Consider the following 27,447-nt stretch of genomic DNA (forward strand, 5'->3'; position numbering starts at 1 on the left):
TGACAGCACAACATCAGACAAAATAAATAAACCAATACAGTGTAATAAAGAATGTCCTTGATAGTTTCTTCAGCAGTGATAATAAAATTAAATGGTTCATTATCCAAAATGAATGAACAAAAAATTAAATATGGCTGTTTTGTTTGTTTTTAAGGACACAAAAATAATTCACATTGATTCATGGTGTTATTAATGATTTATTAAAGATGAGCGGAGAATGTTACCATGACTTTGTATACACAGCTCTGGCATGTGAACCAGCCAGAAGTAACATGAGACAACCTACAGTCAGCACCCCAAATTGCTACTTATTTTATTCAAATTTACTTTAGCTTGATTGAACAAAAACTTTTCCCTCTATCTCTCTATTATAAAAAAAATCCTGGAAAGGAAAAGCAGGGCGACAAGACATGTTCTCGGAAGACACTTAAAAGACCCGCGAGACACAAACAATATCAAATAAGACTAGGCCAGCAAAGCACTGAGTCGTGTGAAAGCACATAGCACACACAGATCCTGAGCTCTCAGCACATACAAAGTGTATAAGGACAATACGTTCTAGATGAAACCTCAATGACTAAGCAAAGAAGAAAGAGCAGCGCTGACAAAAGAGACCCAAAAGCATTGGAGAGAAAAAAAGGCAGATAAGAGATTATGAAAGCAGTGAAATTCGAAAGGCTCAAACAAACAATGGCGCAATACACATGTGGAGAAAGGTACAGAATATGAATGCAGTAAAATACGAAAGTATTGTAGTGTCCCAGCCAGGTTTAAGCCTTTTTTGTGACTGTTAGGTCAGATTGAGGGAGAGTGGAGTACAGCACAGAAGACCGATAGCGAGGTATTGATTGATGTGGTAAAGGGGGGGCGAGACCTGGGGGATGAGGGGTTGGAGAGGGTGCTAGATAGTTGTGTTTGGGGTTATGAAGTCGGCGATTGTTCAAGTAAAACTTTTATGACACTTTATTACATCAGTCACAACAGTATCAAAAAAAGATAGTAAAGATTGCATTAGCACAAACAAAAGGAAATTAATCATCAGGACCAGGTGTAATCGAAAAAATAGCAGGACAAAGCGAGGTCAGAAATAAAAGGCAAATAGTAGAAAACAAAGTCTTTTTGCCTTGCATCACTCAATCCACAAAACGTAGGTTTACACAATAATGGACCATGCGCTATGAGAATCTGTGGTCCCGCAACAGTTAAACCAACGACAAGTTTAATTTCTAAGAAAATGCAATTCGGTCAGGTGTATATTTATGATCACGGAGAAGCGATCACAACGCGAGCAGCAGAGACACGAAGTGGCAAAAAGGACAGAGGCTGCACAGGCATTAAAATGATGGACGGGCAGCGCAACAGCAGCTGCCCCCCTTCACAACACGAGCAGCCTTATATGTCCTGCAAGAAAGAGATTTAACCACGCCCAGAGCCAGAAATAAAGGACAAATATTGCTTTTACAACGTCACACGAGACAAGGCAGTGAGCCATCATTTAAAACAAGTCCACAGACATCTAACCTAGCAGTTGTTGGATTGCTTTTGGCAGACACGCATCATGTGCTCCCAGCTCTTAAAAGAACGACATGCGACAAGCAGTACAGGCAGCTCGCCAGCAGCAGAAAGACAGCAGATGATCCAACGGCATATCCTTAGCGTGCATTCAACCATCCCCCCTTCACAACGCGAGCAGCATTATACGTCCTGCGAGAAAGAGATATAACCAGGTCCGGGGCCGGAAATAAAGGACAAGTATTGTTTTTAGAAAAGTTTTTAAAGTAAAAGTGAAAATAATGCATATGTAACAATTCCCATGAAAATAACAATCTCTTTAAATTGTATATCTGGTAAACCAAACACGAGGATGGGCGAGCGAAGCGAGCAGGGGGCAGAGCCCCCTAGTCTTTAATATTTTGTATGACGGGTTCAATTAAGCCTTTACTACAGTGTTAACTAGGCCCTTTTGTGCGTGAGGCATACAGGCCTACATAGAGTAACTTTCCAAAAAGCAATAAAAGAATTATATCTACTGCCTGTGACCTATAAATTGAACAAATGTATTTCTGTTGACAGAATGATCTGAATGGAAATGTGGAAATAATATTATGTGAATCACTCAGTCTTTATTTTGTACACAGCATTGAAGAACATTAATGTTTTATACAATGTCAAACCACTTTACATAAGAAACTTTTTTCTGGTCACTAATCAAACTAGCAGTGTGATTTTATCTTGTATTACAACTATGTACTTTCAAGACCATATCCTTAGCAGAGAATCCATGTTGTCTAAATAAAACAAGCGTCATATGATTTGACTTGCTTCAGACTTAAAAATAAATCTTTAATGCTCCAGTAACTTCTTTTCCACTACACCAGTGCATGCTCAGGTATTCCTAAAACAATAAATCCACATTTTGGCTATACCACCAGTGCCAAAGGTCATTTCCTGGTCTTAGAGAATACTACTTTGTGAAAAAATGAATTTGTTGATTCAGAGTGTGAATACAACTTCTTTCTTGGACACTCAGTGCCAATGCAAAAACTAAAGTATATAAAACATTAGGATGAATTAAGGTGTTATTTGAAAGGTACGGTAACAACCAACCAAGAATTATGATACACTAATGTTCAGTTTCTAAACCAAGCAAGGAATTTTATCTTGTAATTGGAAGACTGCATGAAAGCATTACACTGTATATTCATGCAGTACAGTACTAGTTAATGTATGTTTATAGAAATAAAGTGGGGAAAAAAGACATGCACCATTAATTAAAATTGAGCTCCAAATATAGGATCCTCTTTGAGTATGTTTTTTACACTCATTGCACACTATTTTGAGCTGCAATAAAATGTCAACACCATGCTAATTGCCAACATACAAAAATCTTACCATAAAGACATATCATTCTCAATCACATCCTTTTCGTTTTCAATTGCCCTAGCAAGAGCTTTTCCTAAGGGAAAACCACTTTCTGCCAGTTTAATACTAGGTTCAAAAAGGTCCTTCCAAGGTAATTTGCCATAACGTTTGTGAGCCCATTGGTATCCTCGAATTTCACCAGGAACAGCAATAGCCAATGCTCCTAAAAACAGAAAAAGTAAATTTACTGTGTAATATCATATTGGTTTTGGATCATCAATCACAAAAATAAGCTTATTGTCCTAAAAACCTAACATGAATCATCTATTCATCCCATTCAGGTACTGAACCCACTGGCAGAACTGAGTTGTGAAGCTCTTGGAAAAACTAAACTCCATTCTCAAGTTATTTAGGCACATAGGCATAGCCATGAAGGATTTTGGGTTTGAACCCCCTCCAACATATACTTTATGACAGTTTCAGCTGATTGATTATAGATGGAATTACAATTCATATACAATAGGTTATATTTAAAAATAATTATGCTAATATTAAAATTTGTTTAAAAGCAAAATAACATTTTAAGAGTAATCAATTCAAATAATTGTAATTGTCTTAAATTATTCTTAAATTACTACAATTTCACATAACCTATTTTAAGGATCAAGTTGTCATTTCTGTGGGTTTTAAGTTTGCATAATCCTAAATGCAGCAATTTCTATAAATAAACAAACAAATAAACCCACCTTTTCTGGCGAGTTCAGGGTTATTTTGAAACATGTTCTCTGTTGCTGCTCGTGGAGCTGTCTCTCTGGCATTGATAATTTCTACTTGTCCTGAGGACCCAGAGCACAGATACATTGTAAGAAATAAATATTATTAAATTCAAATGTTTAATTTTGTTGACTTAGACAGATTAAACAAAATAATACAGTGGTGTTGAGGATACATAAAGATTAGTTTACATATATAACTTCTCACAGTCTGCACATGCCAGCACAGGAAGCTCAGTTAAATTTAAGCTGAATACCTGTCTCTTTTTTTCCAAGTTATGGCTCTATGACCGTCTCCCTCTGCCTAATCGGTGCATTTTTAAATCCATATCTTCTGCTATGTGTATATTTACTGTGTTCTGTAATGTGAAGTACTCTCTTGTAACCTATGGCAGTGCATTCAGAAGAAGCAGGTGATCTTACAGAGCTTTACTATGGTTTTAAGAAGTGTGAATTTGAAGTTAAGGAGTTGAGCTGCAAAGCCAACAGTTTTAGTCCTGATCACTGACCTACTATTTGTCTCCCTAGCTAATCACTAACCACTGTGCTCTTATTTGTATAAATAATTATTTAAACTATGCTGTAAATACTGTAATAATGTAAATGTAAAGTTTATTTTGGTTGATTTATAAACTTCATAAAACAAGAATGTTTTGATTTGATGTATTCGTATGGCTTATATATGCTTTTTTTGAAAGAACAAGTGTTGTATTTTAACTTGCAGTTTTATATAGCTTAAATTGAGTAATTGAGTAGTACTTTTTCATATCTTTTCACATTCAAGGTTATGCTTTAACACTTTTTATTGCAGGACTTACCAGTTGAAGCATTATAAATGTTAAAAAACAACCCTCCTCCAATTCCAGCACTGTGAGCATTCATGAGTCCAATGCATAGTAATGCTGCAATGCAGGCATCCACTGCTGAGCCCTTTTGCTTAAGGATATCCCTGAAACAAACAATATAAAATTAAATTGCAATTTAGCCTTAGATCATCAGGGAAGTCTAGCATTCACGTAGATGGTTCCAAGCTGCCTAAAATATAAGCCAACTCAAACTATTGCATTTCTATCACACATGTAGACATAAAGATCAGATCTTACCGGCCAATTTCAGAGCATTTTCCAGCATCTGCTGCAACTGCTGCCTTGGAATAGGAGTTCTTAGGGAAGGAAACTTTCCAACTGAGTCCAAAAAAAAGGCCAACAAAGAGACTGATGGCGACCAACAGTAGGGCCACTAACCCAACGGTGATATTTTTTTTGCTCATGATCCTGAGGATTTAAAGAAGAGAATTCATGATGTAGAAAGCCAAAAAGGTAGCATTACGTTGCCACTGTCAATTTAATAACAGACATTCTACCTAGTGACTGCATCAGTGGTTGGCACAGTTTAGAATCCCATTATTAAGAAAGCTGAGTCAGGGTGCTTCAAAAGAATACATTTAACATTTTGCTTTAGTTACTCTCAGTTCTATAAGAATATACTGTACCTGTTTACATTTAGGCTATTTCTCTTTTATTTTCCCAAACCGGAAGGTAACTTCAGACACATAAAAAACATCAAGTTTGTCATGAGTTCTAATTATTTTAGACAACTTTAGTATTTTGAGGGGTATTTTTAACAATGCTCTTTTTGGGAATATATTTGGATTCATTATTTATTATGTGTTTTGTTTTATGATGTCATTGATTAGCTTAAGGTTTTGAGTCTATGAATTAATTCCTGACACAGTGGCACCATTGCAGAGGCATTAACTGATGATTTATTAGGAAAAAAAAATAACTTATGAATGAAAATTTTTTTTTATAACTTTACTTAAAAATAGAAGAAAGTTATTTTGCAAAACACATTAAAACACCTTTATGATTACAGATTCTTGGTCTAGCTTATTTGACTATGATTTTTCACTTTCTAACTTTGATAGATCGATACTTATACTTATGATTTGCGCTTAAATTATCTGTGAAAAAAATGACACTGCTAATGTTACAGTATTTTCAAGAATAGGTTTTACTAGAAGAATAGAGAAGAAACATGAACTCTAACAAATCTGGAAGTATTAATTTATTTTCCAAAAATCACAGTATCCACTGCTGAGTGACAAGTTTTCAAGAACCAAAATCATTCAAAGGCCTTCTTCTAATATTAATATGTCAATGTCAAGACTACCATCTGATAGCAAAACTCTTTAAAAGACTTGGTTTGGATCTAACATGGTATTTACAGAAAAAGAAATCAGGTTGCTGCTAGCAATAGTAATAGTAGTTGTAGTAATAATAATGTAACAGGTACAGAATACTGAGGAATTCTTTGCCACCTTCCAATGCCATAATAAATGATAACTTTTTCTGATACATAACCTTTTTTTAATACACAGATGATTCTCTCATATTCTATTGCATTCTTGTTTCTTTGGGTTGTACTCTTTTATGCTATGTAAAGGAAGCTATATTAATTAATGAATGATTGACTGAAGAAAACACATGATCAAAAAACAATTCCTGAGTTTATTAAAAAAATGTATTTATCCACATTTTACTTATACCAGTTCAAATACTTATATTATGACAATATTTTCACAATTGATTAATTGTACTCTAAAATCAAATTAACATTTAGTTACATTTTTGACTTTTAATCAATAATCTCTTCTACTTACCTACAGAGCTCTGAGTTGCTTACCTTATATAAACCTATGAGACATATATAAAATATTCTGAAGTAATTCTAGTAATTCTCCTAAAGCTTTCCTATGCTATTTATACTCTGTATAGCACACCTGCATTGCAGATCCCTGTATTAATCTCCCACTGAAGGATCATTGAAGTACTTGTCTGAATTATAGTCTCAGATTTAGACATCAAAAAGGATTAAAGCCACTTGCATGTAAAATAAATGTTTTAGATCTTAATGTATCTCTTGATGCATCTGTATTTTGAAGTGTATGGATACCACAGAGGGAAATAATATAAGGGGAGTGCACACTTCTGGGCATGCTCTAAAACCATGTTCTCTACCCCTGTAAAAGCCACTTAGGTTTAATGTTGTTTAAGTATTTTACAGTTGCTTAGATTTTTTGGACTGTAGTTTATTTTTTTAAATGTTACCTTGCCCTCTGGATATCTTGCATGTGCTTTGCTTTAGAACTCATACTAGTTTTTGAAAAAAGATTCCACCATTCTACATACAAAAAATATATTGAATTGTAATTACCTTTCACTTCTGGCTCTCAAACTCTTTCCTTATCATTCCTTCAGTTTTCATTATTCCCCCAAAGACGAACCAGTATCCAGTCCTACAGAACATCTCATGTAGATGCAATGCTTTCCTCTTTGGCTTCACAGCTGATTAACTGCATGTTGGGTGTGGGTTTGTCACATTCCCACTGATCAGTCACACCTGTAAGGTATGTCATTTATGTAGCATTCACTTTCCATAATATTCCTCTTTGTTTTTTATTTCATTATTTATACCGGAAATGTACCAACTAAAGCTTTTTATTAGGCTATTTTAAGTAACAGCCTCTAACACCTTTCCAACTTTTCAGATGAAAATGCTTGTCTTGAGAAGACGTTTGGCAGGATTACAAAACAGTGCCACAATATGGTTTCAGATTTTAATTAGTACATTTTCTACATTGTTAGAAAGTTTTTATTACCAGTATACGGCCTTTATGGTGTACACAGTTTTACTTGTGCACAATAATTTTTCACATCTTGTAGGACATTACGCACTAGACAGGAGTGTGAAACATTACCTTTATTTTAATTTATCAATAATCCTTAAACAATATTTATATTTTTTAAATAAAAGTTAACAGGAAAACTTTGTATGACTTGACCTTTAAGTGTTTTCAAAAAGGAGCTTTCTGAAAAGTTAAGCACCAATCTAGGGGCCCTCTTTTTAGCTATAATCAAAGGATAACAGATTACGCAACAATGGATTTTAACCCATTCAGATCAAAGCTTTACTCTAGTGCCCTAAAATGTTTTGCATTAATCTGTTAGATAGAAAATGGAAGTCTTTCCAAATAATAGGTGGAAAGAACACTACGTACTTTTTGTAGAGAAAAAGCTATTTTGTTTTTTTCATTCTCAGCAGCTTCTGAAGAAAAGCAGGTATGGACTATTTTTACTATTTGTATCATCTGACTTCTCTGTAGTTGCACATATTAGATAAAGAGAGAATGTATCATGTGCCAACCTGTAATATGCACTGAAGATTCCAAGAGATGAACACACAGCACAAGTAAAAAGACAATAGGAAAATGCAAAATTGAATACAGAGAGAGAGAAAGAAGGAGGTCAAAAGACAATAAAATACACTTAGATAAAGAGAAAAGATAGAAATAACTGCATAAGGTGAAAATGGAAGAAAGAAATGAAGGAAATAAAAGAAGCTAGCAGATTTAAAATACAGTTCGAAAAAGGAGAAATGGAAGATGGATATGCAGTATAAGGATAGTCCCAAAAAGAGCCTAAGTATTACTAAGTATTTACATATAAAATAACAGTAAATATTAAACAAAGATAATCTCCTTATAAGTGGTTTTCATAGCTTACCTACTTTTTTCGCTAAGTATTGAGTGAAGCACACAAGTTTCTTGAGCAAAAATTCTGAAAAATGAAGATGATTCCCTGGCCCTCCACATATATCAGCCTCTTTCAAAATTGATAGCTTATGTGAACAGTTTCAAATACATTAAAGACTTATACACACACACACACACACCTGCTCAGTTAATGTGTAACTCATCTCTGAGAGTATTATCTGTACTGCCTGAAACAGGTTGCTTCACTGCATTGTATTTAGCAGCAACAATCTTCTTAATTACTTTATACAAAACTTTTCCAGACACACACACACACACACACACACAAACGCGCGCTTGCTCGCGCACACACACACACACATACTGCGAGACAAGACTTTGACCATGAGATTTTTTCAAGTCCTGCCCTTCTCTCAATCATATTCAACCACACACATGGCCCTCTCACCTCTTATTCGTGCAAATGCTGTCAGACACAGTTCCTGCTCTCTTAGCCCTTATAAATTATTACGTTTTTCTCACTTTAAGTTCCTAATAAAAGAAGACTTATTATGTCTTATTGAAGAATTTCATCCCAAAGGGTTATCAACAGAAGAAATGAGTACATGGGCAATCCTAGCACCAAGAAACAATGAAGTCAAATGAATTAACGCAAAAATTGTCAATCGGTTATCAATAGACTCTGCTGAAACAGTTGGTGGTGATGGTGCAGAAGATACAAACATCCAAACATCAAATTACAATATCCCGTAGAATATCTACAACCGTTAACACCGTACAGTCTTTCATTGCCTGAATTACCATTGAAAGAAGGATGCATCCAAGAAAAGTAATGTAGTACATCCTCTCTGGATAACATTAGACACCAAAGGAGATCTTGATATATATATATATATATATATATATATATATATCCATCCATCCATCCATTTTCTAACCCGCTGAATCCGAATAGGGTCACGGGGGTCTGCTGGAGCCAATCCCAGCCAACACAGGGCACAAGGCAGGAACCAATCCTGGGCAGGGTGCCAACCCACCGCAGGACACACACAAACACACCTACACACCAATTTAGAATCGCCAATCCACCTAACCTGCATGTCTTTGGACTGTGGGAGGAAACCGGAGCGCCCGGAGGAAACCCACGCAGACACGGGGAGAACATGCAAACTCCACGCAGGGAGGACCCGGGAAGTGAACCCGGGTCTCCTAACTGCGAGGCAGCAGCGCTACCACTGCGCCACCGTGCCGCCCATATATATATTATAAAGGGAAATCTTGAGATGAGACTTTTTCAAAGAGATAATTTGATATGCCATTCATATCAAAACATTAACAGTTTCCCATTAGAATAGCTTTTGCAAAGACAATTAACAAATAACAGAGAAAAACATTTGAAAAAGTCGGTTTATTTATTATAGAGAAAGAAATGAAATTCACTCACGGGCAGTTATATGTTGTGCTGTCATGATGTAAGTCCAACCACAGAATCAAAATTCAATGTAAGATTGATGAAAATTGAATTTAAAAAAAAATTTAACTAAAGTTTTCCAGTAAAAGTTTAAGTTTAAAAAGTATTTATATGTTAATTTCAAATCCAAACAGAACAAAATCATATAACACAACAAATTTAACGCAACATGAAACATAATTTACTTTCAAATTATTACGTTTTACTATTTTTTAATATGGTTAATTCCGTATGTTACATATGTAACAATTCCCATTAAAATAACAATCTGTTTAAATTGTATATCTGCATCCACATATGCGAGCGGCTGAACTACAAAGTGGCTAGAACGTAGCGCCTGCCCAGGGGCTGGCAGGTGAAGTGAGCAGGGGGTAAATCCCCTAGTATACATATATATACATATATGTATAAAACCTAAAATGATGCCCCATTAAAAATAGAAAGATTAATACACATTTTAAATACAAAACATTTACAAAGCCAATGTTAAATAGCTAGATCTCATGGGTGTCATACTTCTGATGCCCTCAGGCTAGTCATTGTTTGTTACAAAATGTGTCACAGACAAGCTGTATCAATGTAACTAACATAACAGCACAGTAGGATGTAGTCAGTTCTGTAAATGAGGATGTAGTCTCAGGGAGAATTCTGTGCATTGTTATTGGATACTGTGAACCAAAGAGGGCACTAACTGTAAGAGCAAACACCAGTCCAAAATGAAGCCAAAGAAGCAAACTAGGAAAATTATTATTAGTATGATATGTAAAATCACAAAAATATTGTTTGTCCATTCTAGTCCGTGTATGTCTAAACTTCTTTAGTGCTAAGTGGTTTAAATAATGGACAAACAGATAATTCACTTTTTCTGATTTTTTTATGTCTCATAAATTAATCATAAAGGGGACAGTTTAGAAGAAAAACAAATGGATTCTATTTATTTGGATTGACTCAGACATGAACATCTGATGTAATCACCTGAGAAGCAGTGAAGTGAAAGTTATTTTATAGTTTTGGGTGTTTTGGGTGACCAATTACATTTACCACTTTCTGTCATGTACATCATTGGGTTTTCTTAAAATAACAGGTTGAAAAAGTAGGTGTAAAATGTCTTTTAAACCTGTCTTTTACAGGAACAGAAATTATGTGAGAGGCAGCTGCTGAACTAGAAGCCTTCAGTAATAAAGTGCATAGTACTGGCTTTCCACAGAAAATGTATTAATTAATAATAAATCAAGAAGTTAAAAGCAATAACCCTGATTTGTACTACTTCTCCAACTCACTGGAGACTCTGCCTGCTTAAATACTACATAGATGGTTCTGTTACAATAAGTGTAGTGATTACAAAACTACAGTAAAATAAGTAAAAGGTATTTTCACATCAAAAACAAAGTGTGTTTGTCTTTAGTTTTTTTGGAGAGTTCAGCTAATTCAATTAAAGGCTGATTTATCAGCATCATTACAGGTGGTATTGCTAAACTTTTAAAATATTTAGTTTCTCTAACTTTGCAATTACTGTATCATTGGTTTTCCTGTCAATTGCACCTGTCAGGTCTGCTTAGGTTCACTCTGCTTTTATGTGAAGTCAGGCATATATTGATTAAGCCCAAATGCCTCAAATAGATCAAATGCTATCTCAGTCGAATGTGGATCTGTAACACATTTCATGTTACCTGGAATAGGTGTACTTACATTATACGAAAAGCTGTTTAACACATACTGTATAAAAATAATAAACGAAAAAACTTTCTCCCACTTCTGCATAGGCAATTACAGAAGATGCAGAATTTAAAATATGTACTCAAGAACAAAATGGAGAAATGCAGTTGTCGTATCACCTATAGAAGATCGCTGCTGTTTTGCTAAAGAAAGTCTTCTGTCAAAGTATTTAAAGGCTGAATTGTGCAACAATTAAGAGAAAACTGATGAGCTATGCCCATAATGACCAAGATCAACAATCAAGCCCTTTCCATTACATCTTACTGTCCAAACCATGACATGAATCTCAAAATCAAAGGCTTAATTACAAATATCTAATGGAAAATATTTGACCAAAATATCTTTATATTTGTTAATTACGTGCAACATGTCAAATGCAACTTACATAAATAGTAAGAAACTACTTTAAAGGTAAAATAAAAACAATACATTGCTCATGATAATGATATTTATCCTGTTAATGCTAAGTCTGGACTAAACATGAATTGAAACATTTTGTTAATAACCCTTTAATTACTCACACCAACCATATTTGGAACTACTAAATTTCCACTGTATTAAATTCTCACGTACAAGGTATAGATCTTTTTCTTCTTCTTTCGGCTGCTCCCGTTAGGGGTTGCCACAGCGGATCATCTTCTTCCATATCTTTCTGTCCTCTGGATCTTGTTCTGTTATCCCCATCACCTGCATGTCCTCTCTCACCACATCCATAAACCTTCGCTTAGGCCTTCCTCTTTTCCTCTTTCCTGGCAGCTCTGTCCTTAGCATCCTTCTCCCAATATACCCAGCAGCTCTCCTCTGCACATGTCCAAACCAACGCAATCTTGCCTCTCTGACTTTGTCTCCTAACCGTCCATCTTAAGCTGACCCTCTAATGTACTCATTTCTAATCCTGTCCATCCTCGCCACCCCCAATGCAAATCTTAGCATCTTTAACTCTCCCACCTCCAGCTCTGTCTCCTGCTTTCTGGTCAGTGCCACCGTCTCCAACCCATATAACACAGCAATCACTCCTGACACTCTTCTCCACCAATTCCACCCAGACTGCACTCTTTTTTTCACTTCTCCTCCACAATTCCCATTACTCTGTACTGTTGATACCAAGTATTTAAACTCATCCACCTTCGCCAACTCTACTCCCTGCATCCTCACCATTCCACTGACCTCCCTCTCATTTACACACATCTATTCTGTCTTGTTCCTACTGACCTTCATTCCTCTCCTCTCTAGAGCATATCTCCACCTCTCCAGGGTCTCCTCGACCTGCTCACTACTATTGCTACAGCTCACAATGTCATCAGCAAACATCATAGTCCATGGGGACTCCTGTCTAATCTCGTCTGTCAACCTGTCCATTACCATTGCAAATAAGAAAGGGCTCAGAGCTGATCCCTGATGTAATCCCACCTCCACCTTGAATCCATCCGTCGCTCCTATTGCAGACCTCAACACTGTCACACTTCCTTCGTACATATCCTGTACAACTCTTAAGTACTACTCTGCCACTCCCGACTTCCTCATACAATACCATAGCTCCTCTCTTGTCACCCTGTCACATGGTTTCTCCAGGTCTACAAAGATGCAATCCAACTCCTTCAGACCTTCTCTAAACTTCTCCATCAACATTCTCAGAATAAACATTGCATCTGTGGTGCTCTTTCTTGGCATGAAACCATACTACTGCTCACTTATCATCACCTCACTTCTTAACCTAGCTTCCACTACTCTTTCCCATAACTTCATGCTGTGGCTCATCAATTTTTCCCCCTGTAGTTACTGCAGTCCTACACATCCCCCTTATTCTTAAATATCGGCACCAGTACACTTCTTCTCTACTCCTCAGGCATCCTCTCACTTTCCAAGATTCCATTAAACTATCTCGTTAAAAACGCCACTGCCATCTCTCCTAAACACCTCCATGCTTCCATATGTATGTCATCTTGACCAACGGCCTTTCCATTTTTCATCCTTTACATAGCTGTCCTTACTTCCTCTTTGCTAATCTGTTGCACTTCCTGATTCATTTTCTTCAATCATCCAACCTCTTCTCGCTCTCGTTCTCTTCATTCATCAGCCTCTCAAAGTATTCTTTCCATCTGCTCAACACACTCTCCTCGCTTGTGAGTACGTTTCCATCTTTATCCTTTATCACCCTAACCTGCTGCACATCTTTCCCAGCTCTATCCCTCTGTCTAGCCAATCGGTATAGGTTCTTTTCTACCTCCTTAGTGTCCAACCTCTCATATAACTCATCATACGCTTTTTCTTTAACCTTCGTCACCTCTCTCTTCACCTTGCGCCTTATGTCCTTGTACTCTTGTCTACTTTATGCATTTCTCTGACTATCCTACTTCTTCTTTGCCATCCTCTTCCACTGTATACTCTCCTGTACATCCCCATTCCACCACCAGGTTTCCTTTTCCTTCTTCCTCTGTACAGAATATACAGACATGTAGATACATTTTTTCATTATTTTTTGCAGAAGTGTATTGCCATATTGCAACCACAGAAAAACATATGAATATGAGCTTGTCTATCTTTAATGTCATATGCACCAGCAACCAAAACAGTCATGGAAACCCAAAGAATTTTTATCACTTCTGGAGATCGTGTAGAATAGACATTAGTTAATTTGCCTGAAACAATTCGGAACAAAATTTTGTTGCTTATGAAAAATACTTTCATATTAGTTCATATAACAGGAATTTGCTTTGATGGACACTATGCCCACCAGCAAGAGGGTGCCCTCTATTTTGGAGTATTTAGTCATCCAAAAGATGTGGAAGTGACGTTAATTGGTATCACCAAATTAATCTGTGGGGAAAAAATGTGATGCATTGTGAAATGCTATGAGTTACATATGGTCATCAATGTCTTAAAAGAGCATACACATAATATATCCATCCATCCATTATCCAACCCGCTTTATCTCAACTACAGGGTCACGGGGGTAATTAATGATTGGTTTTCCAATAATTTCACTGTGGCGTGACATATCATTTCTGAGTCATTACTGTATTCTAGCAGGTATTACTTTAATAGTCTTCACTTTAAAAGTTATCATTTAGGGATTAAGGGCACAGTATGACATTTTAGTAGTGTGGTAAATGCCATCATTATTGTGCCATACCTTTTTTTCAACTAGCCTAAGTAACATATTGGTAATAGATGTTGGTCTGGAAAACCAAGAATTTCCTCTGTTTGATAAACAAGTTAGACAAATTCTAAATGACTAAATTGTCTGGAAGGCATGTTTAAGCCTGTAGCTGCCTCTTCAGATCACCTCATGGCCACAAACAAGATACTTTGTGGTTCTGTAGCTAATGCAGAGGTTGAAAGGGTCACTCCAGCCATGCACAGAAATGTGGCTTTTACTTCAAAAGCCCAGTTTAAGATATCATGATCATTACTGCAAAAAACAGCAGAACATTACCAAATAGCACGTCTGATCCCTATTGTTTAACACGCAGTTCCTTAGACTGAAACGTTGCTTGTAAAGAAATGTGAACAGTTGGGACTATGAACTTATACGTTCTTCATCGGTGCTTGCTTTTCTAGTATTATGATATGCTACTGAGAAAAACAAGAATTTAGCCAATGCTGACTCTACTGTATAACAACTGCCATTTATACTAGTCGGATCAGCTGCAAGAGACATCTAGGTTCCAGATAGATTGCATCAAAAACAGCAACAAGATTTGGACTCTGGAATCCTTTGGTAATCCTCTGTGCCCCCTCTTCTTTTATGCAATGTGACAGCTAAGTTGCCTAAAATCATCCAGTGTTTATTTAAATTTGAAAAAGAGTCAACAATGCTGATCAGAAATTTCAATATAGAGCAAAGTTCTCTGTTTGGGAACATATAACAACTTTTTAATTCAGTATTATTTTTAGACAGGAAATCAGTTTTCATTTGCAAAACCTACACTTGAAAAATAAATCTCCAATGTGGACTACCTCAATAAAGCATACTGTAATTAAGATAAGTCTGATCATTAGTGGTAACCAAAGCTCTTTTTTTATCAGGGATGGATCTGTGGCCTTCATATTGACACTCCTGCTTTGGAGTAGATGCATGAGAAACCTTACTGAGCTAAGGCAAACACAAGTGATCTGTAGTTCACACTGTAAGCATGATAGTTATTAATGATGCATGTGTTGCTCTTACTGCAAATAAAGGCTAACAGACTAAGTAATATAAATCTCTCTGGTCACCATTCTCAGGGAACAACATCCTATTTTAAAAACCATTGATAACCATGACTGGATATGCATTTAGCATTTGCCATGACTTAATATCAAAACCTAACCATCAATACCTTAGTACTGACGTAAAGCAGAGACCTAAGAAGCCTAGGTTGTGAATGTCTTTATCTACAGAAGTGATGCAATCATTGAATTACAATGGCTTTTTATATCATTATGTTTTGTAATTCACTTTGGATAAAAGTGTAATGTGAAATTATCAAAGACCAGAATCGAGTGCTGTCAGCAAATACTTTGGGTCACAAACAGAAGACATATGATATTGCAAACACCAGATGAATGTGCTATGTAAAAGAGGAAAACAAAAAAAAACATTCGGTTAATGGCCATAACGTATACTTTACTATCAAGTTTGGCAATTGATTGTGCTGCTGGCCCTGTCTTCTGATGATTATAATATTATGTCTTTGTCACCACTTCAAGCCCAACATTTTTTGGAATTGGGGTTGTATTAATGTAATATTTAGGTTCATATTTGAGTTGCTTTGAAGTTTCAAGATTGGATGTTATAGGTTTAGGGATATATTTTACAAATGGATTTATGGTAGGGGAACAAAAGTGGAAAACCTAGGGCTATCTGTATACAAGTAAATAAAAGATATAACTTATATGAACTGTCTACATTCTTTTTAAGTGAAGAATGAAAAATTGTTATTGTGGTTAGCATTTCTATTGTGTGAAAGCGACATTGCAGATTATTATCATAACTGTTATATGCGAGCTAAAAACATCTAACAATTCAATTCTTTTTGTTTAACGTTGTCACTATGGACGAACACATTCTCGGAGTGCCTACACCCTAACAGACTTGAATGTTATGCTGATATTGGCAGGTAGAGTTTGATTGTGAGTATATGGAAAAGTTGGCCCTGTGATGGACTGCAGCTTTTTCAAGTGTCGATCCTACCTTATACTTGGTGGCTCTAGGACAGGCTCTGGCCCTCCCTGAATTTTAGTTGGATTAATAAGAAATCGGGGTTTTCTGTAATGTGCATGTTTGAAGTTAACAAATGAAAAGTATTATAGTTCATCATTTTAATGATTATTTTTTGGCAAAAATAAAGTTCAAAATTGTGATTAATACCCTTAATTTAGTTGTAAGTTTGTTTCTTAGTAATTATATTTAGTCAAAGAGCTTATATTCTATGTGTTACAACACAATTTGAATTGTTTTAAGTGCCGAAAATTACATACAATAAATAAAGCAGTATCAGCATTTCCTTATCTGTTATGTTAAAAAAAATGTTGCACAACTTTTAAATGCCCATACATTATTAAGAGTGGAGAAAAGATATCAGATCTGTATCTGTATACAGACCTAACCAATTCACATAACTTCCAGTGTATTACTATTAATAAAGTATAATTTTTACAGTTTAAAGGGCTGTGCAGTATCTAATCATACTGTATCTTCTAATAACTACATTGCTACTGTATATTGTCCAAGGCATGTGAGGCAATAATCTTGTTTAAAGTGGGGCATAAATATTTTAATGCACTTTTTCTTCTATACACATTATTGTTCTTTTTATATTGGTGAACAAGTTAATACTGAAAATGCCTAAACTCTTAACCTTGATATGCATAAACATCTTGCAAAGTATACCTATTCAACGTTCACTCAGCACAAATAAGTTCAAATACAAAGCAAGAATGTCTCAGCTAGCTAGCTGAGGTTAGCTACCTCAACTTCAGTACCTTACCAGGAGCCGAAAGCTGCTTCACTCTCAAGGCATCCCTGCTGGGATCCATATTCAGATTGCTTCCCATTAAAGGGCTACACTTGAGAATGCCCTAGCAAAAGATGGAACCACTAAAACTGTCAGGTTTTTGTATCATGATGGCTGTCTTTGAAAGGGCTACACAATCTAACATATCCCAGGGCTAACCACTACTCCTGACAGCATGTAACTTAAATGGACACTGTTTGTTTTATTAACAATCATCAGTCATTGCTAAATGTCAGAACAACTTCAGCAAAGCAATACTCAAATGTATTTCAATCATTGCGTCTGTATTTGAAGGAGAAATTTGATATAAATGTTATATATGAAAACATACTGTACATCCTAAGGGATTTAAATCAGGGTCACACAGCAAGCTTCATATCAGGTGGATGTTACAGTCTTTGCTTTCTTAAACCAGGTGTGATCTTTCCCTGTAGGTGGCAAAATTTGTCTTCTCTTTGGCAGTTGTTTTTCTCTATGTCTTTCTAATTCTTCTTTAAAATCCTTTGAATTTATAGTGTCATTCTGGCTGCCGTATGCAAGATATTGCATCAGTAAAAAAAGTGGAACAATGGATATGTTCCCAGGTCTGGTTGATTTTGAATTAAGTTATTTTTTAAATATATTCATGTTAAAGCCCCAAGCCTCCATTTATCATATTCTTACAAGCATATACACACTGGTCACTTTATCTAACTTTATCTAAGTTTAAACATTTATATTCTGATAAATAATGACATCTTTTAAACATGTTTATACTTATTTTCCTATAATTCCTATCTGTCTATTTTGCATGCACCCCAACTTTATCTAATCGCAAATTTAACACTTTTGGAAAACTTCCTCATGAATATTAAAGATCTAATAAGATGCCTGCTATTTCAGTTACAGAATATTTTGATTACAGAAATGTAGTGATAGACTTGGTAACAAGAGCCATTATTTAAATAATTCTAAAATAAAAGCACACTAAAATAAAACACACACATTGAATTTTACAAGTTGTATAGCAAATTGTAAAAGCACCCTGCGGTGGGCTGGCGCCCTGCCCAGGGTTTGTTTCCTGCCTTGCGTCCTGTGTTGGCTGGCATTGGCTCCAGCAGACCCCCGTGACCCTGTAATTAGGATATAGCGGGTTAATAATAGATGGATGGATGAAACTGTAAAAGCACAGTTTTTAACAGCATTAAAGTTATGAAACTGAATTTGAACAAGGCCCCACCTTTGATATCCACAAGCAGATTGCTATTTCTAACACCTTTGTCATCTTTAATTCTAATGCTTAAAATGTTTATCATTTTACCAGTCCACAATTACATAAGCCACACATTAGGTATCAACATAAAAAAGAACTGTTCAATATGACAAAAATGATGTTTAGCATGCTTTTCTCTTCCTAATCAAATCTTGGAATATACTTTCACATACTTAATTTAATTTAATTTAAAAGACATTCTATAAAGAAAAGCAAGAATAAAAGAAGAATGAGATGTCTGGGTTAGGGTTTAGTCATTTTCATTTTTTTTAAGAAACTGACAAGTAGAGAGCCTACAAAAAGGGACAGAGGTTCAAAGGTAGTAAATTGTTATTCTTTATTTCTCAGAAAGCACTCTAACAATGCATTTTACAAATAATCTAAATAAAGCCTGAACCATTAATAATTAATGTCACCTCAGTAAAATATATATGGTATAGTAACCCACTATAATGACAAGCAGTCCATTTACATGCTTATTTCTGTTCATTGGAATGCAGTATTTTTATTAAATCCACTATGCACATAGCATTTCATGGGATACTAAAAAAACAGGCAACAATGTAAAAGTTATTGGATATAAAATGCGACTTTAACATAAAGTAGAATATGGTGAAACTGCAAATAAATCTGACAGATAATAATGTTTTAGCATTTGACACTGTTCTTTATGCATTTTGGTCAGAAACATAAATTAATTTTTGTAATTATTTGCTGTAAAGTTCAGTTTCAATGCAAAAAAAATGAAAGATTAAAAAATGAATGTTGAATAAAAACTACAATAAATTCAAGGACCTTAACAAAGAATATTATGCTGATGTATATAAAAGGAGTAAAATCTTACCAAAGTCCCAAGAGGAAGTAATATTCTGGGCAGAATCTGTAGTGTACCTGGAATCTGGTGTTCCAAATGAAGGTAACTTGAAGGTGACTTCGGGTTTTATCAGGTTTACTGCATTAGATAATTTATTAACTGATGATGCCACACATATGTTAATTTTCAACCTTGAATTTACTTATACATCCTGCTGATTTTAATCATTTCCTTGAAACAACTCTAGAATGACTGGGCTGTAAACTCCTAACAATCTATGGTATGGTAAAGTTCTGCTATTCTGACAGGAGCAGCACTGTTAAATTTAGCATTAACTTTTATGCTTAGATATCAGCCAGAAAAGAAGATGAATCAAGATGGAACCTGTCTTTTCTGACCAAAGAGGTTAGTTAGGTATTATCCATCCATTTTCCAACCCGCTGAATTCAAACACAGCGTCACGGGGGTCTGCTGGAGCCAATCCCAGCCAACACAGGGCACAAGGCAGGAACCAATCCTGGGCAGGGTGCCAACCCACCGCAGGACTAGTTAGGTATTATCAAAGGACTAAAAGTGATAAGTTGCACAAAAAGGATTAAACCTTACTCTGATTAGTTAAAAGTTACTTTTTTAAATTTCTTTTTCTTTTTTATGTAAAGCTGCTTAGCCAAAAATAATAATAATTATGTTAGAAGCTATACTAACCAACTCTGACACTTCCATTGTACTGTAAGATCTTGAAGATTCAATCCATTTACCTCCTGCAGGTAAGTAAACTGTACTTTTGTTTATGCTAACAACCCTTTTAACTGATAATTTAGGGACTGACATTACATATGCAAGGAAGAAAACTCCTTAAATGTTTAAACTCCGGTCTCTACATTCTGTGTATATTTGTAAACAACTGCTAAAGATTGATTTTAACTTCTACATCTGTACTGATTTGAACCTTGCTTCTTTCAGATCATTCTTTTAGAATCCTAAACAGATTGTTAATTAATGGACCTGGGGGATCTGCATGGACTTGAGTAAGACATATACTTATTGATTATTCTTATAATCATTGTTAATTTGAAGTTAGGCCTTTAAGTTTGGGGTAAATGCTGAGAAGAAATAAGGCAGAGCAGAGCAGGAGAGAGAAAAGCGACAAGAGCAAAGAAGGGGAAGAGCCCAAAGTAACTGATAAGAACCTTGGTATATTGAATAACAATCTGAAACAACTATCTTGGTTAAATGGAAGCGTCCTTAACCACCTGTTATGACTGGTATTCTTTTAATTTGTATTCTTTTTAGAAGTGTATAATTTCAGTAGACTTTGTCAATTGTTTAAATAAACTGAGCATGCTGTATCACTACTATCTTTTTTATATTTGAGTATCTTACAGTTTTTGTTTGATATTTAATTTTTTCTTTTACTGTTCTCTGGATGGGTTTGTCTGGTCCAGTATGAATAAACTGTGATACTGTATCTTCCTTATTTGTAAAAGATGCATTTAATACAATTATTAGAAATTTATATATTATTATCATTATCAAAATAACTGAATATAACAGTTCTTATAATATATCTAGTGCAGTGCTTCCCAGACTTGGTCCTGGGGACCCCCCTGTGGCTGCAGGTTTTTGTTCCAACCACATTCCTAATCAGTGACAACACCTGATAACACTGATCTAATTTAATTAGAAGGTGGAAGAGTATCAGCAAAATGAGATAAAGGAATAAGTGACTGAAATTAATTTTTCTATAAAAGACTGGACTTTTTTTAAATCTCTTATTCCAAATATTGATGAAGCTATTCATAATGGAAAAATGCTTGACCAAATGAAAATAATTAAAAGAAAACTGGAACCAATGTTTTCAGAGAAGGAGATTTGTATATTGAGTAATTCAAGCTCAGAGGAGGAGGAGGAAGAAAACCGAGAAACACCCACCCCTAAGTAAATGGTCATTAATCATTCCTTTGACAGTTTCATTCTCATTTACTACTAGTCTGGCACATATCCATTACTCTTAAGTATGTACTATATGGTCGTACTTTAATCATACTCAGAGTCCCTTCATATAGATTTAACTTACCAGAAGACTTTGAAGAACAGCATTTCATAGATATCATTCTCCCAAAAATAAATTATCTTCTGCATTGCCAGAGGAAATAGTATGGGAGAACCATATGATTTGAAATATCTGAATTCTCTGAACTGATCTAAAGCTTCTGCACCTAAGAGTCTCACAAAAAGCAAGCTGTCTCTATCCATAATGAAGTCATATGGCAATATTTCTAAACATTGCACATGCCAGCACTACAGTCACAGCCTTTTTTCAGCTGGACATAGCATTGTTCTTTCAGTGTCATTAAGTGGGAATTTTAGACACCAGGTGGCCACTGGGTGTCATGCAAATACAGTAAAACAACTCCCAGTCCACAGGAAGAATTGTCCACTCGAGTATATTAGTATGTCTGTTTGAAAGTTACAAGATTAACAGCAAGTCTCACAGACATCCATCTTTGTCTGCAAGATAAGGTATACACTTACTGTACCCAGCTAGTTTATTATCCCCAGAAAACTATAAATGACATTAACTTTATATTATATATATTACATCATTAGATTAAATGAGAGTCAACTGTCTACAAAGCTAGTGTTTTTTGGTGTCACAACCGGGTCTGTGTACCAATCCAAAACATTTTCTACCCTCCTTATAACACCTATGTTCTTCATTCATTCAAGATGTACTTTAACTTTGTTTAAACATGGTAACAGAAATCAGTGAAGCGGTCCCTTTAAGTACAGATCTATTGCCTGGTCTATGGTTATTAGATCATAGTAAACCTTTTTTAATCTTTCCATTGCTATACTATTCAGTTGTAAGATTACACTGAAATTTAATTATTTCTGGCCTACCTAAGAGAGCATTATTAAAATTTTTGACAAGTTAGTTTATCCCTTCATCCAACATTTCACTGTTCCAGACAGGAGACCTTTATAACATCTCTTAAAAAAGGAACAAACCAGTTGATTCTGCTTGCTAGAGTAAATCTATCTATCTATCATTTTTTATATGTATGCTTGGGCATGACAATAACATCAGGTCCATGTCAGCTGTGAATATTACTTTAAGGTTCTTTATTGAAATGTCAGGTTTTCTAAAATGCTAGTTGACAGGTACGGTAAGTGTATAGTGTTAATTTTTATTACAGTTTTATATGCTTTACTGAAATGTTGTTTTTTCCACTTACATTTTTCAAGCTGTGTTTTCAGCAGGGCTCCAACCTTTTTTGTGTCCTGTTGTTTTTCCATATTGACAGCTTGGTCTAAATCCATTCTTATGTCATTAATTATCAGGATACTTGCTCTGTGTTGACACTTCTTGTGTTTTTCATAACTGTCACATCCCCACTCATATCAAAGTTCTGTGATTGACTCCAGAGTGATGATCATTTCTCAGGGCAAATATCTATTCAACTCCATTCAAATTGACAAAGTCAGTAGGCCTACAACTAGTCTGGGTTTTATTATCAACTCAGCCATGCATACGTCCATAGTAGTTCATAATGAGGGAACCAACAAGTTCAGTGGTTACAGTTTGTATTTGAATATGTTACATTCTTTTTGACACATACAAGCCCTGTTTTGTTGAATGCAGCTTTTTAAAATATCATCTGCCTCATCCCCACAAAATGGTTTTCCTGTAATGATGTTATTACAACATTTTTATAGCTGTCTAATCAATTTTATTTCACTTTAACAGCTTTGAAAATCCTACAGGCTAAATTGTGAAAGATGTAATTATATTCTGCTATATTCTGACATTCACTATGAGCTCCCTTCTTTCAACACATTTGTTAGGCCTGTCCTCCACTTCTTTTTACATGTCTACACCACCACTTCTGGGATAATCCCATAATGTTCTTAATAACCAAGTATTATCCAATTCATTATGCCACTGTAAGAAATCAGATTGACAAACATACAGATGCAAAGTACTAATTTATAATAATATTACAAGAATATTACCAAATATAATGCTAAATATTAGAAAAAAACTCGTTATTAGTTAATATCTTTTGTAAACAAAATAAAAAGCTTTTTTGCACTGTAGGTATTTTTTTACATTACTGAAAATTAACACAAAGAGAAGGTTGAAGTGCAAAACTTGATGAAAAAATGAAAAAAACGAATGGATGTATGATCCTCTCTTGAGTCAAATGATCACTAAATGTCAATGTAGTTAAAGGCAGTAGGGATTTTAAAAAGAAACAACAGAGAGAGACTCACTAGTAGGAGTAAGGCTGATGGAATTTGCAATCTGTACAAAAGCAGTACACTTGCTGTGCTGAGATTAAAATCCCACAGAACTGATTCAAATTGACAGAGAGAGAGGTTAGGAGCACATGCTGATACAAAGCCTTGCCGCACCCACCACATGACAAACCAACTCAGGATCCCAGATTAGGACCTGCGTGTAGCCATGCAACAGGTGACACCTCAGTACCACACAAGTTCAGATGAAAAGGAACAGTCAGAGTTTTTTTATAGTGGCTGGAGTACCAATTCTGCCATCAACCCCCAGGTTTTTCCCTGCAGGCTGCCAAAAGTACCATAGGTAGGAACGCCAGATAATATTTATGAACACAAAGACCAGATAATTATCACTTACTTTCCAGCCAATAATGTTAAGGACATTAAGGAAATAGTCTGGTCTTGACTGGAGCAGTGAAATAAGTGTGTGAATGTGTAATTGGGTGTAATGAATAATTTTGACTGTAATAGATCGTAATAAGAATGATAGAAAATAAGCAGATTTATAGCTGGAAAACCAGTAGTTGAGATCAGCATAGAGAAGTATATGGTATAAAATGATTAGGTCAGATAGTAAGATGTTAGTAGGATAATTCCTTAAGGAATAAACTGATTTAATGGATGGAAATGGCATACTGAAATGACTAAGTACAGTATTAGAAAATCAATCAAAACAGCAGAGTACCAGTTGACATGTATGTTACGATTGATGAGGATCAAAATATTAGTCGGTTTCAAACAAAGAACACAAATTCAATGAACTCTGAGATGAAGTAAGAGTATTACTGATGAAAACAGTACTTCACAACAAGAGAAAAAGAAACAAGAGCAAGAAACTTGGCAACAACATACTCAAATTAATTACATATAATAAGAGAAATGGAAATAAACTAGTTAAAAGAGATTATAACAAAAGTAACACTGCCATTGTCTGTCTACCAGTGCCAGCAGCGGCAGATGTTCAGGGTGTAAAGCATAAGCCTAATTAAAGGGCATATTTTCTGAAAGACAACACAATATAAGAAGACGTTACAAGGTCAGTAAGAACCAAAAAAATAGACAGGAGTGATTAGATATTGAGAAAGAAGTTATTGTCCTTTCTTTTTTGATGAGGTCAGTAGCAACAACTTAAAAGTTTTTAATTGTTCTGTGTATGCAGTAAAGAGTTTCTTACATTGTACTGAAAGAATTCTGCCCCACGTTCTTAGAACAATGCTACTGTTCATTGCTATTTCGGTGTATTTATTTATGCAGGGCCCTTTTAAAGTCCAGCCACACCAAACTTAATCAAGTTGGGATCTAGAATTTCACTTTGTCATTCCAAAGCCTACTGTATATTTGTTTCTTTTACAGACACAGCTATGGACTTACTGGTCTTCTTAGTGTCACTAAGCTTTGTCTAATTTAGGATTCAGGATTATGTCACATTTTCCACTAGAAAATAACATGGCATAAAGTGGAGTTCTTTATTGGTCCATGCATTGCCTTGGATTCAATGACCCTGTAGATTCCGAGAATGCAAGATAATCCCAAGGCATTTGCTATTCCTGGCAGCTTATATAAGGTTCTTGCAGTGACAAATTGTGTTTAGATTTTTCAAAACATGAAAAACTACACAAGCACCACAAAACTCTACTTTACTTTCTTCAGAGGCCTTTGGTCCAGGAGTCTTGTGATTTTTTTCAGATGCAACCCTCTATACCCAATGTACACTACAATATGTGTATGTCTCTCCTATATAAAATGTATCGTGGACAGTATTTATTTTTCCTGAGTGAGTTAGAAATACAATGCCATTAAACCCAATCCAAGGAACAAGTAAAGGCTCAGTTGATTCCACAAACTTTCCTAAAAGAGTAAAACATGAAGTGTAATCATGAGAACATAATCTGTGAATGTGAAATTCCTAAAAAATGTAGTTCTTTTTCCCATTTTTTAAAATTTATTTAAATAAACCTCAGACTAGATAAAACTGGGATGTGTACACTTTTAAATAATATCCCTAAAAGTAAGTGCAACATTACTATGAGATAAAGCCATCAAATACATAACAAAAAGAATGTGAAACAATAAAATAATTTTCAATACAACAACCAAAGAAAAATTGACAAAAACACTCCAAAATAACCTTAAATGGGAGTATGTCCAGTTATTATATTTATTTTCAGGAGAAAATGGCTTTCTAAAGGCTATCCTCAATAAAAACCATATTTGTTCAATCTGTTTTTCCTTGTGGTAGAGCAATGAGCCATATTGATAGAGAAATGTACTGTAGATCTCTGGATGTTGCTTTTGTTTTCTTTACAATTTCGTGTTGCATAAGACAATCTGATCCTTGGGCAAATTCACTGCGAAGCCCATTACATGAAAGACTGAATACTATAAATAGTGTAAATAATGCTTCTCACTGTAAAATGATTGGACCTTAACTTATTTGCCTTGGCATTATAATCCTTTCCAGATTATTGCTGCCTTTAATTCTTAAACCTTAATGCTTTAGACTAATTTGACAAAAGGCATTACTTCATGTAGGGTTGAGGTAGAGTCAGAACCTTCCTGAGTACACGTGACAAGCAGCTCCCAAGATGAATTACTTTCTTAAATGATAAGGAACTAGTAAGGATGTTTATGTACATTTCCACATATGGCTCCTATGTGTTGGTTAATTTTTTGTTAATAAATAATGACAAAGTAAAATCCATAATGTTTTGTTAGTTACATGATGTTAAAATTGTCTACTTTTAAGACTCATTAAAGTTTTGGCAGACTTGCTTTTTCTTCAAGAAAGAAAATTTTGACCTTGAATATGTCCTTTTACATCAGCATCCTATATGGATCATGTTCCAGAATTTGATCTGAATGCAATATAAAATTTAGAGTAATATTTTACTTACAAATGATGCTCATTATGGCTTAATACTGTGATGATTATGCTCTCTTTGGATCAGTAACACTGAAACTGGTGCACTTTCTTCCTCACTCCTTTCAAGTAAAATTTTCACAATTCAAACACTTGAAATGAAGAAAGGAAATATAAATTAATATTAACAGTTTGGAATACATAAAAAAATAGTTTTGTAGATGAAAACAGAAGATACTCTATCTACAATTCAGTTCTATTCTAAGGGTGCTTTATTAACCTTACCAAACATGTAGCATTACCAAAGCATTAATATTAATATCACTGTATATGGAATATATTTATAGATACCCAGTGGTTCTCAAACTCAGTCCCGGGGACCCACTGTGGCTGCAGGTTTTTCTTCCAACCAACTTCTGTTTTTCATTGGACTCTTAGCGTAATTAAGTGAGTTATTATTTCCCAGTTTCTGTGTTTTGGAGTCAATATTGAAATTACAAACTATGTTTGGTAGATTTTTATAAAAAAAAAAGACAGAAATGTTTGTTAATTATCTAATGTATTTTGTGTGGGAGGTAATCAACTCTGTAGCATTTAGAAAAAAAATGACTGTAATCGGATTAAAATAATAACCAGTTTGTATTCTGGAGGTGTACAGTGGTAAGTGCTGCTGTTCCACAGATCCAAAATCCAGGGTTCAAACCTTGTACCTAGCCTTTGCTTCTCTGAACTTTGCAAAGCTTTCCCATGTCTGTGTTATTCTTCCAGATTCCAAAGACTTAAGTGTTAAGTTATTCAGTGATTCTAAACTGGGCCAGTGTGAGTGTGTGTGTGCGTGTGCAT

At 35.1% G+C, this 27,447-nt stretch overlaps 1 protein-coding gene and 1 long non-coding RNA gene across 4 annotated transcripts in view; one reads left to right on the forward strand and one right to left on the reverse strand.

Annotated features, from left to right (window-relative positions):
- Positions 1 to 27,447, reverse strand: part of ggt1a (gamma-glutamyltransferase 1a) — a 90,579-nt gene that overhangs the window by 22,499 nt on the left and 40,633 nt on the right. The window contains exons 1-6 of one of the 3 annotated variants that reach the window (XM_039771882.1): positions 19,473 to 19,530; positions 6,852 to 7,037; positions 4,739 to 4,909; positions 4,454 to 4,584; positions 3,609 to 3,698; positions 2,893 to 3,085 (exon numbers count right to left, since the gene is read on the reverse strand). In XM_039771882.1, the coding sequence (XP_039627816.1) occupies positions 2,893 to 3,085; positions 3,609 to 3,698; positions 4,454 to 4,584; positions 4,739 to 4,905 (581 nt within the window). In that variant the 5' untranslated portion in view covers positions 4,906 to 4,909; positions 6,852 to 7,037; positions 19,473 to 19,530. Of the gene's footprint in view, positions 1 to 2,892; positions 3,086 to 3,608; positions 3,699 to 4,453; positions 4,585 to 4,738; positions 4,910 to 6,851; positions 7,038 to 19,472; positions 19,531 to 26,638; positions 26,757 to 27,447 lie in introns of those variants that run through there. The other 2 variants (XM_039771883.1, XM_039771884.1) reach the window with 2 other exon arrangements.
- LOC120540816 overlaps positions 1 to 27,447 on the forward strand; it is a 71,702-nt gene that overhangs the window by 22,070 nt on the left and 22,185 nt on the right. The window lies entirely within an intron of this gene.

Source organism: Polypterus senegalus, chromosome 12 (genome assembly GCF_016835505.1).
Source record: "Polypterus senegalus isolate Bchr_013 chromosome 12, ASM1683550v1, whole genome shotgun sequence".
Classification (NCBI taxonomy): domain Eukaryota; kingdom Metazoa; phylum Chordata; class Cladistia; order Polypteriformes; family Polypteridae; genus Polypterus; species Polypterus senegalus.